General features: G+C 47.7%; 2 protein-coding genes across 3 annotated transcripts in view; both read left to right on the top strand.

Moving 5' to 3' along the window:
• Positions 1 to 12,202, top strand: part of LOC144158691 (uncharacterized) — a 35,704-nt gene that overhangs the window by 17,346 nt on the left and 6,156 nt on the right. For both annotated transcript variants that reach the window (XM_077689740.1, XM_077689741.1), the window contains exon 4: positions 1,302 to 1,434. In XM_077689740.1, the coding sequence (XP_077545866.1) occupies positions 1,302 to 1,434 (133 nt within the window). The remainder of the gene's footprint in view (positions 1 to 1,301; positions 1,435 to 12,202) is intronic.
• Positions 5,213 to 11,306, top strand: LOC144158697 (uncharacterized). Its single transcript, XM_077689753.1, has 5 exons — positions 5,213 to 7,707; positions 7,927 to 8,035; positions 8,145 to 8,223; positions 8,323 to 8,839; positions 9,178 to 11,306. Exons 1-4 carry the CDS (start codon positions 7,436 to 7,438, stop codon positions 8,604 to 8,606), a joined length of 744 nt encoding a protein of 247 aa, XP_077545879.1. The 5' UTR covers positions 5,213 to 7,435; the 3' UTR covers positions 8,607 to 8,839; positions 9,178 to 11,306.

Genomic DNA, 12,202 nt, shown 5'->3' with positions numbered 1-12,202 from the left:
ACCTTGTGCTTGCTGCACTTTCCGGATTATTACACTCAGGGACGCGAATTGGGGTTGTGGCATTTTTAGGAAAACTTTCCGCAGCTCCTCTTTAACAACTGCGGGAATGGTCTCGCACACTGTATTAAAGCTGATAGCCGCAGCACTGATGGTCTCTGAAACCAGTGGGTTGATTGGGTGGTCGCGCTGCCTCGTACGGCCAGCCATCCATCGGGCCAGCCTCAGACATGAATTCGGACACCATCTTCATGGCGTTAGGAACGAGGCAAGCGAAGAGCTGCTGCTTAACCCCTTGCATCAGAGAGGTTAGTTTTTTCCCTCCATTACTTCTGGGTCCGCACGGTGAAAAAGTCGCACCATCTTCTTGAGGAAGATCACGACTTTCGTGTTTTTGTTGCATTCGAGTTTGAAGCAAAAGTGCAGCTTATTGTTTTCTTGCCACAGTAAAGTTGTTAAGGAACGCGTGTTTTAATTATGTAGAGTTGTTCAAACAGCCCCCATGGTTCTTGAACCAAGTTCGAGCTGCATTTTCCAAGTAGAAGAAAACATGCCGGAAATCTTCGTCGTCTCACCTGTTGAATATATGGGGAGGTTCCTGTTTCTTTAACCATTCTTTGGGGTCTTCGGCGGGGGCTCTATGAAACGATGATGATTCTTGGGGCTGCTGCAGGACGATTGGCAAAGTCGCTTCTCGCACCATGGTGGTGATTTCAGTAGTTGCTCTCTTGGGTCCTTCTGGCAGGAGACCAAACTCAGGCAGCAAACTTTGCAGTCGGCGGCTGGCTCTAGTTGCACTGGCTCGGCGGCTTCCAGAGGTTGTTGGGAGCATGAAGAGTGCATTCCGAGCACCTCTACCAGATGCCGCATAGCCAAGGACGAGGCTGGTTTCTTCAGGGAACAACTTTATTGGTGTGAACTTGCGCTTCGCTAAGAACAAAAGATTACACAGCGGCGACAAGCAGTCAACAGCATGACATGCACAGGCGAGGAGATTTAGATGCTGCGGCGTTTGCTCTGTGGGCATTTATTTTTCGCCATGATTGCTTCTGGAATTATTGAATTACATCAAGAACACTAGAGATCCAAGATTATTCTACTCAAGCAACGACAGGGCAAAACACTATCACATGAAATAAGCAGTGCAGCAATAAAAAACACATAACACAACTGGACACAGCCAAGCGGTAGAAACAAAACACATAAGTCAACAAACTCAATGCATGGTTCGTGGCACAAAAGACTGCTTGAGGATGCTTACAACACTCATTGCCTTTACCCACTGAGACCTTTGACTTTTGCAGTTCTGGAGGGGAACAACACCCAAGTTGGTGATTTGGGAGCATCAAAGAAATTCACTGCACATGATGGTGCAGACACTTTGGCACAACCCAAACCTCGCACCTCCACGTGCGACCAACACTCTGGCAAGACAAGGTGGGTGCTGCTTGCAGGGCTATTTGCCTGCAGAACATATATAGTGTGGAAAGTGCAAGCTTAAAGCAGTGGTTTATTTTGCTCGGTATGTGGTGCAGGAAATATAATGGAGGTTGCACTGTTGTGAATAGCAATGAAAACTGTACGAGCAGCTCGCGGAACACTACTCGATGTAATACACGAACCTATATGTAGTATGAACAGGATTGTAATCTGAGCTGAGTCTCCTAAGCGGAAAAATTAGAAAATGTTTTATCTGCAATAGTCCAATTTAATTTGACATTTTGGTAACTCGTTAAGCTTGTGAGAATCTCAAGCTCTATACTTTGTTTCATACGCATCGTGCAACCCAGTAGAAGGTACAAAAGTGCTCAGCAGCTAGAAACAATTTGTATTGCTCCACCTTAGGTTGTGCTCAGAGATATACAATCTGTGCTCTGGCGAATAGAACACGCTTGGAAGTCCCAGGTTCAAAAACAGCTTGGGGGCATTTGCGCAATAACTTTTTAAAGAAACCGCAATAAAAATAAAATATACATGCAGACAAATTATTCCTGCCTACATGCTTTAAGAGAATAGTAAAAGTGCCTAAACTGCATGTGGCAGCTTCTCAAAGTTTTGGTGTGTTTGCCTCTGCACTCCATTCGGACACATGGCTCCCACATGGGGCATCTTGTGTATTCAAGGTGTCAGTTTTGGCGAAATGCGCTGACAGCTTGCCGGGGAGTGGAGCGATGCCTGGTTTAGGTGGTGACCCAGGTCAGCAAGACTGGTATGGTTGCCTATGGCAGCCCATCCTATTGTGAGCTTCCGTAGCAGTTGTGATGGGTACCGTCTCTGTCGGGAGTGAGGCTGCTCCAGCCGCTTCCACTCCACCGACCCCCAGTACACGTGGGGGCGCAAAGGAGATGGACACGGGGAAGCCCGCAACAGCTATCAACCTCACTGTGCTTGCCGTGCCACGCATGGTACTCCTGATACCCTTGGCGGTGGCGGTTGCTGCAACGAACACCCACAAGGCTCGGTCCAAGGAGCCCAATCCATTGAGTACTCCGAGGAAACCCGACGAGGACATGGGCGTCAGACCTTTCCTGTCTGCTTATCAACGGAAGGAATGGGTTCTAGTGTCTAAACCTTTAGATAAGCCAGGAAAGGCAAGAGTCATTTTCCTTGAAAGACCATGCATAAACTTAGACACACACACACACACATTTCCAGTCGCTCCAAACTGTAGATAATGGGAAGAGAAAACATAGTACCGGGAAACTTAGAAGCTGTATAAAAAATCGTGACAATATATGAGATAGTGCATGCCAATCAACTGAGTGTAATGTGTGTGCAAGAAATGCGTCTCAGCAGCACACACTCAAACTTCCTGAATAATTATATGGTATTTAGAAAGGACAGCAATTGCTGTAGGCACTGTTCGGGCGGTGTGGGCACCATTGTGCAGAAATCCGTAGCACATAATACTCTCAATTTAAACACTTTCTTTGAGGGTGTTGCAGCTTGAGCAATATTATCTAACAAGCTAATAATGATTTGCTCCCTCTACATTCCTCCAGATATCCAGCTCTGATTTTGAGGGGCCGATAGATCAGTTCCCTGGACCACACATGCACACAGGTGACCTAAATGTGCTTAATCTTCTTTGGCACTCTTTCCGCACGGATGCCAGAGGTCGCCTTGTTGAAAAATTCTTAACATCCTCTGGAGCATGTGTTTTTAATAAGAAACAGCCCACATACCACAGTATAAGACAATGCTTCTTCACACTTCGATATAACGATTGGCTCTGCAGTTCTCTTCCCATATCTTGAGTAAGATGGGGGCACCAACTCGTATGGTTGGTAGTGCTTTCTCACTAACATATATAGTCTACACCCGTTACACTGGAGTGGACTCCATTTAAAATGCATGGGTACGAGACAATCTAAGAGAAATGGTCTGTTGTAACCGAAAGTTTGTTGTTGCCGGATCCGCTGTAACGAGTGTAGACTAGTTCTAGTTTCCCAAAGAGGTTCATGAAGCACGAGTTACCTTTCTTGGAGGTAGGGAAAATTTCCAGAATGTGCTCAATCATTTTTTCTTCGATGTCGTGCTGGAGAGCCGGTACATTCCGTCCGACCAAAGATGTAACAGTGGCGGATTATGAAGGATCTAGCTTGCGGGTGTGGCTTCTCCCCAATTCCTGTAAGGCCAAGATGTCAGGGTGTGTTTGTTGTGTACTAACGTATAGCTGCATGGTGCTTCGTTTTTTCGGAAACCTCTGCAGTTCCACTGCCAGACACAGTACCGGGAATCCCTATTTGTAGTCTGCATCGTTGCAGTCATTGGGATCAGTGCTTCTACGTCTGTCGATGGAGCTGTGCCTGTCGTAGGGCTTGCTGTATTTTGAATGTTTTTCCGCTATAGCTCCCTCAATGTGGCTCATTCTGCTGTTCATCGTTGTTTCTATGCGGCTTATTCTGTCAGGTCTCCTACGGCGCATTGTATTATGTCTTGCGTCACTGTTATAGCTTTTCCTATGGCCCCATTCATTTCTACACTGAATTCGGTCTTCATGCTGTTGTCAGAGTCGTCTAGCTTATTCTCGTGCATCTCGGGTTTAGAATTTTTTTTGGCGCTTCGCGACGGATTGAGGTTCTCGGTGTGGCTGTGGTTTTTGTCAAGTTCAGGTGTTTCGTTTCCAGGTAATTGCTCTGTTTGCCTTGAGAGCTTGCGCTATTGCAGAAGGGTTTTCGCCCGTGGTGTTCATGAGTTGGGGTTCTTTTTGGCCCTCAAGTATGGCTATTTCCTTTTTGAGCTCTCGAATGCGCACGAGTTTGGTTTGCCCGCCCTGCTATGTATTAGGCATGTGTTTCCTCGCTTATCTAGCTTTACTACTATTATTTTCATTGGAGACCATGCTGACCCAGCTCAGCTGTTTTGATGTTTTGCTTGAGGCGGGGATTTCACTGCCTCCCAGGTTGGCCTTTTCTGGGGGGGGGGAAGGGGTGGCCTTATCTTGTACACCTTGTTCACTCGCTTGGTTCTGGCACTCTCGGGTCTGGTGTCTTGGCAGTTCTTTCCCTCTGCTGTTAGGTCATGACCTGTGGTCTTTACTGCTGTCTCTTGCTCCACGTAAGGGGCGGAAAGAAATATCTCTCCCTCCTCGTTGGCGATGGACTTCTTCCTGTCCTTCTCTAAGGATTAGAACAAAAACCTCGCTGTCCCCAGTCCCACCCACTTTCCCCTAACCCATTCCTTATTACCACCATCTGCATCCCTCATCCCAACCTTTCCTGCTACCGTCCCAGGGGAGATCAGGGGAGTCTCCCCGGGCCCGCTCTCCTGGCTGTGGTGTCGCTGTGTAGCATTTTTCCCTTTTATTTTCCACTTCGGTGGGTATTTCCTTCTCTTCAAAACTCTAGTTGACCTCGGTCCAGTTTGTTTATTTTTAATTGGCGTCACCCGTGATACGTATGTGGTACGGGTTGGGCTGTTATTTTATATTATAGCCCTTTAGCTTTATGTCCTTCTGAAAGAGCTGTGTGATGGGCGCACCTTGGACATGTTTTCTTTCTGGTGGAGTTTCTTCTCCGGTTGGCATCTCTTCAGAAGGTAGTGGGTTTGGAATCGTTTGTGGCATTGTCGCCGGTGGGGTGCCCTTTTCCACAGAGGGCGCTGGTGAGGTTACAAGGATGGTTTTCGGGTGGTTGTTCTAGCCCACATCCCTTGCAGCATACATCCTGAGGATTTGGGCATACGTCCATACGATGGCCCCCCTTGCCACAAACGTTGCATACCTTGTACTTCTTTTTATACAGAAAGCAATGGTATTCAGCCCCGCGGTAGTAGATGTAGTGTGGGACCTTTCCTCCTTCGAAGACTGTGATGAGCGAGCTTGCCCGACCCATTCTTCGTGCTTGTAAGATAGTAGGAGGGATAAAAAATTTCGAGAGAGCAGATGCCATGGCCAGAGCCAGTTGTTGGAGGGCATTTTGAAAATGACCCGCCACGGTGGCTCAGTGGCTAAGGCGTTGTGCTGCTGAGCACGAGGATGTGGGTTCGATTCCAGGCTGCCGCTGCCACTTTTCTTATGTAGGCGAAAAGCAAAAATGGCCGTGTGTACGATATTTTGGCGCACGTTGAAGATCCCCTGGCGTTCAAAATGGATCCGGAGCCCTCCACTACGGCGCACGGCATTGTCGGCATTGCATCAGCACGTTAAACCCTACAATCAATCAATCAATTTTCAAAATGGCTCAGTGGCTGTGCTCAAGTGCTCTGCATGGCAGGAATTGTGTAAGCTGGAAGACCGTGCTGCAGTTTTATCATTGCTTATTAAAGTGAAGCTTTTCACCTCTACCCCCCAAGGGTAATGTCGCAACCGTTGGTGTCAACAGAAAACACCAGCAAACAAATAAAAGAAGTTACTTGCACCACCAGGAATCGAACCTGCAACGACTAGAGAAATAGAGTGAGAGCCCGTGGTCTTACTGGTTGAGCTACGAGCCCACGCTGAGACGGGGGAGACATACGGCACACTCACCAACACATCTGCGGCTTTATCCCCTGCGTTCTCACTGAATGCCACGTGATAGCTTCACGCAACCTCGCGCCGCTTTGTGTTCCGCCCACGGCATGTGTAGCGGCCGTGTGCCTGCCTTGCGCATGCGCTAGGAGTCATAAAAATTGGGTACAGAAAGCTCACACCAAAGCGTGGCATCGCACTTCTCCATCTGTGCCGGCGATCTCGTCGCCTCTGTTGGCGGCGACAGAGACGGAGGAGGAGTGAGATCGTCTAACACCTGGTTTGAGCTACCTTTCATTTTATAAAAAAGGAGTTTCCACTCATGTGCTTCACTAGTGCAACTCAACCAACCATTGTTTATGTATCAGGCATTGATTTAACCATATCAAAGACTATCTCTGAAGTAATAAACGGTGTGGTTAAGTGCATTTTACTTGTCTCTGGTTTAACTCTTTGTATGGCCACGTGTGTGAATTCAAGTGATGTCGCATGGGCAATCATTGTGGGTGTTGTTTGCAGCTTTCGCTTTCCAACCATTTTCAGAGGCTGGATTGGCATGCAATTTTTTTTGCATGGTTGCTGTGTGGGGCTAAAAACCTGATTTTTACAAAGGTTCGGATGTGCGTATAGCTGTGCCACTTCTCTTATTCAAAATGAATGCTTTACTGCCCGCATTTGTGCCTTTATAGTCGCGGCTTCAATTTCCACTAGCATGAGTGCACATGACCAAATTTTTTTAATTCTAGCTTAGCAATGTCAACTAAATTTTTTCTAGTGGGAGTTGTGTTCTCAAATTCGCCTTTGTGGTGAGGTTTGTTTTGCCAAATTTTAATAATTGTGTAATTATAGTCTTTTATCTAAATTTCATGAGATTTGGCAGCCCAGTGCAGTTACGAATCTTCAGCTCTGCTTAGCACTGGTGTGTACCTTATGAATTGCGAATGTATTTCTGTAAAATTGGAGCCTTATTCTCAGCACTCACTCAGCAGTACTGTGCTAGGCACCATTTTATTGTTTGAGCTCTAGGCTGGCCCTTTTTGCATATTATAATGGAAAAGAGTGGCAGGTGCTAGTGTTACTGCAGTCATCATTGTAATTTGGAGATCTGGGGCCGTATTCTGCTATCCGACGCCCTTCCGACGCGCGTCGGAAGTTCGTGACGTCAAAATGACGTGCAAATAGCCAACCGCCCCGCCCTCGAAGAGCGCGGGAAGTACGTCATCGCCTTCGGGGACAATCTCGTAACTTTCAAATGCTGCTAAAGCGAAATTAATAAAATTGTTTAGATATAACAAAGCCTTTTCTGTTTATCTGTTTTCATGGGCAGTATCGTCAGCGATTAAACGAAGTAAACGCATTTATTATCCCACTTTGTTTACTTTTACGCCACCGAGCGGCGCTGTGCGTGGGACAACAAATTTGCACGCGCAATATTTGAACGTCTTTCTTTGGCGGTTCAGTACAGACTGAAGAAGAAACTGCGCCATGTCGTCGCACAGGGGTGTTACTTTGGGGCCTAAGGCGACGCAGGCGCAGGTGCAGTTTCTGCTACAGTTTGTCGAGGAAAATCCGCTAATGTTAGCGGAATCTTCCGACCGGGCCACCGTCGAAAAAAAACGTCAGCTGTGGCGGGAGGTCACCCGCCTTCTAAATGACGAGGGCCCGGCCAGGAAGAATGTTTATCAGTGGAAAGCAGTATGGAGGCGGGAGAGGACGGGGGCGAAGAAGGCGTGGCTGGCGTACCGGGCGCTCATGGGGTGAGTCTGAAGTTTTTCACTAATGTCGTAATGTGATGTCGTTATTGCGGTACCTTAAAAGCAATGCTGCCTTAGCCGCGTACGAGCAGCAACAGCAATTTGTACGTAAATAAGTTAAACTGGAACGCAGTGCGTTTTTGCTTTCCAACAAGGTAGAAGTGGCATTTCTTTCTTGTTTTCCTGGAGTTGAGTTGTACCCAGCCTTCTACTCTTTTTCAGACCCACGGGTGCCGGGCAGGTGCCAGGGAAAGCTGGGAGAATCTTAAACCTGGTAGGGATGGACCAAGCAGACATGGAGGCGCTTACCGAGCATTTTGATGGGGACCAGGTGCGACCGCACATTCTTCTTAGCTGCAAGTCATACATAGCTGATGTAATTTGTGTAGCCTGTGGAGATAATGGTGATAATTGTGGATGATTTTGCTGCATGCAATCAGGATCCGGCGGGGGGCACCGCTGGTGCAGGACGCCCACGGGTCTCCGTGTGGGACAGGCCAGGCACCAGCGGCATGGCAGGTGTGTAAACATTCCATTTCAATGTCATGCTCATTATTTTCAACATTGGTAGTGTTAAGCGGCCATGTTTGCTCGAAATGTACTTTGAATTTTTTGCAGCTCCATCAACACCTAGGAGCCCGCCTGGCGTCCGCAGCCCTCCCCAGCAGAGCTCAGCGCCGTCCAGCCCTTCCCTGCCCAGTCCTCCCCTTCTCCATTCTCCCCTGCACACGCCTCCCCTTCCTACTCCTCCCCCGCAGACGCCTCCTCCACACATGCCTCCCCTGCCCAGCAGCCCAAGCCAGGCTCAGCCCTCCCGAGCCAGGCCAAGCCCTCCCTCCAGCAGCTCGACTCCTGACCCTCCTCCCCCAGGGCAGGCCTCCTGCAGCCGTGCGAGCGGGTAGAGTACTTACGCAACCCACAACGACGACATGCACTCTTGGCTGATCTAGACTTGCTGCCATTTGTGTAACAGACTCCACTTGCTAACAAAAACAGGGTATGCACATTTCTCGCTGAACACTTCTTGACATCCTGCAGTGACCCAGGAAGCCGTGTTTCACGGCGCCAGGATTTCGTGAAGCGCATGGCTGCAGGCTACGCCCGCATTGTTAAGCTGGAGGAGGAGAAGAAACAGGTTTGTGTTCATTGCCTCACGCATACTTATACAAGCATCTTTTATCATGTGACAGTAACGTGTATTTGTGTATGCTTTCAATATTAATGCACAGTAGCCCTTCAGAAACTTTTTTTTTTCATTTTGTCATGGGCACGTAGGAGGAAAAATAAAAGAAACAGTCCAACATAACGACATGGCCTTTGATTTAAATTATACACAGCCTCACGTGTGCTGCTGCTGCCACCTCACAATTGTTTCTTACAAGCTGTAATGATGTAGGTTCTGTAAAAAAAGTTGAGGAATGCCGTGTAATGGAGCATAGGTGAAATGCTTGCTGTGTATGCACTGCTGCGCAGGAGACTGTGCGCCATCACAAGGCTCTCGAGGAGGTGCTGGCCAGGCTCGCAACGACGCAGGAGCGTCAGGCAGCTGTGTTGGAAAATATAGCTGCCGGTTTGAACCGGCAGCTAGTAGCTATCGAGGCTCAAGGCGCCTTGCTGCAGGCACTGCTGATAATCGTACAGGAGCTGTGCGCTGTACTGCCGCTAATCATGTTGATTACTGCGGCCTTCGCTTGGTCACACCGGCCTCAGCAACCCCCGCAGTAATCAACATGACAACTCGCAATACAGCGCATAGCTCCCCCACCTGCGGTAAACTTTTTTTCCCATTGTGATTTTTTACCTTTTGTTTTACTCCAAGCCGAGTGGTTTTTGTTGCCCCATTCCATGCCAGTCTTTGTTTGCAGTAGTCAGATAGTAAGTCTTTTGTTTTCACTTTCAAGTGCAGACTCCAAGCCGCATGCCTTTTTTTGTTGCCGTACATTCCACTGTTTGTTGACACAAGTGAGATAGTGTCTTTTGTTGTCGTTTACGAGTAATTACTCCAAGCCGAGTGTCTTTTATTTCCCCGTTGCAGTCCACTGTTTGTTTACACAAGTGACATAGTGTATTTTTATAGTCATTTAGAAGTAATTACTCCAAGTCGAGAGTGCCTTTTGCTGTACCTAGTCATTTCACTGTTTTTTACACTAGCGACGTATTTCCTGTCACTTGCCGTCATTTGCAAGTGTTCACTCCAAGGCGAGAGTGCCTTCTGTTGCCCCATGCCATGTACAAGTGGCGACTCCAAGTCGAGAGTGCCTTTTGCTGTACCTAGTCATTTCACTGTTTTTTACTCTAGCGACGTATTTCCTGTGGTTTGCCGTCATTTCGAAGTGTTCACGCCAGGCCAGGGGTGGCTTTTGTTTGTTTTGCCTTAATGATACAATACTCAGTGCATTTTTTTGTGAATCTAGTCACTTGCATTGGGTTGCAGTGAAGCGGGCACATTTTTTTCATAGATCCTTTATTGCTGGGGCATTAAGGAATAATGCAGTACATTTAAGACAGCCAATGAAAACCCCATATAGGGCCACAGGCCAAGTGGGAAAACAATAGAGGACGAGTGGACTTTATGCGAAGGGCAAACATGAACAGAAAATTTACAGGAGAGAAATTTAACCAACATGTGTCCAGCATACGTCACTGAATGAGCCAATTTGTGAGCAACAGAACATCTTCAACTCCGAACCAGCGAGACTTTCCCGTCAAGTGCAGTTAGGGGAAAAGACTGGCAAGTAATAGCCGTTGCCACAGTAAAAAAAATTAAGCACATTTAGCAGGGTGGTACTGCCTTGTATGCCTGTGAGACAGATGATGCACATGCAGTAGCAGTTAGAGAAAACATTTTGCACCTGCAAATTTGGGAAACAAAGGTTAGCCTAACTTTTGTGCATTTCTGAACTGCCATTAACTTTTTCATTCAGGCCCTTAAGCACAGCATTGACCGTGTCAGTCATCCTATTATTGTGTTCAACATTTGCCAAATCCATATTTGTAGAAATGCTGAGCACATTCTAAGCAACAGATTCACAATGATAGTGACATGCACAAGTAATGTCGACACCGCAGAGGTGCACAGATCGTGTCACTGCGCTGTCGATGGCAATAGCAAGCGGACGTACCCGCATACAAGGCATTGTGAACTGCAATGATCCACAGTAGCTCCACCAAACAAGCGCGCAGTGTAATGGTTGTGCTAGGACATAATTTCACTCTTTGGACTGACAGTTTTCATGCATTCTGTGCAATCTACTACACACGTTTTTGTGATGCTAGCAGGAACTTTTTGTGATCTTTTTTAAATAAATATTTTGTGCCTCATTGACTTCCCATCAAAAGCACGCAATAAACTGGATCAAATGAAAAAGAAGTCTGCATTTATGAGGCGTCGGAGTACGAAAGGTCAGAGCCTATTTCAGGCCACACTAGCCATCACCAAACCATCACAAACACAGGAAATGCCTCGGCACTCTTCACGAAACCACAGCACGCACGCAACACCAGAGGACTTCTCTACACAAAATGCTGCAGTGTTGGGTCTTCACAAACACTGGTCAAACCAAGAGAGCGAATGCCCCGGCACTCTTCAGGAAACCACAGCACGCACAAAACACCAGAGGACTTCTCTACACAAAATGCTGCAGTGTTGGGTCTTCACAAACACTGGTCAAACCAAGAGAGCGAATGCCCCGGCACTCTTCAGGAAACCACAGCACGCACGAAACACCAGAGGACTTCTCTACACAAAATGCTGCAGTGTTGGGTCTTCACAAACACTGGTCAAACCAAGAGAGCGAATGCCCCGGCACTCTTCAGGAAACCACAGCACGCACGAAACACCAGAGGACTTCTCTGCACAAAATGCTGCAGTGTTGGGTCTTCACAAACACTGGTCAAACCAAGAGAGCGAATGCCCCGGCACTCTTCAGGAAACCACAGCACGCACGAAACACCAGAGGACTTCTCTACACAAAATGCTGCAGTGTTGGGTCTTCACAAACACTGGTCAAACCAAGAGAGCGAATGCCCCGGCACTCTTCACGAAACCACAGCACGCACGAAACACCAGAGGACTTCTCTACACAAAATGCTGCAGTGTTGGGTCTTCACAAACACTGGTCAAACCAAGAGAGCGAATGCCCCGGCACTCTTCAGGAAACCACAGCACGCACGAAACACCAGAGGACTTCTCTACACAAAATGCTGCAGTGTTGGGTCTTCACAAACACTGGTCAAACCAAGAGAGCGAATGCCCCGGCACTCTTCACGAAACCACAGCACGCACGAAACACCAGAGGACTTCTCTACACAAAATGCTGCAGTGTTGGGTCTTCACAAACACTGGTCGAACCAAGAGAGCGAATGCCCCGGCACTCTTCACGAAACCACAGCACGCACGAGGACTTCTCTACACAAAGCAAATGCCGAAAACCAATCGGCCGGAAAGAAAAGTTTACAAAATAAAAATCACTGCCGCCTCAGTTGCCTGAGAAGCCGG

This window comes from Haemaphysalis longicornis, unplaced genomic scaffold, assembly GCF_048455015.1.
Source record: "Haemaphysalis longicornis isolate Haplotype H1 unplaced genomic scaffold, Haemaphysalis longicornis Haplotype H1 scaffold_10, whole genome shotgun sequence".
Taxonomy (NCBI): Eukaryota; Metazoa; Arthropoda; class Arachnida; order Ixodida; family Ixodidae; genus Haemaphysalis; species Haemaphysalis longicornis.
The sequence above is the reverse complement of the archived record's forward strand: the minus strand, read 5'-3'. Positions and strand labels throughout refer to the sequence as shown.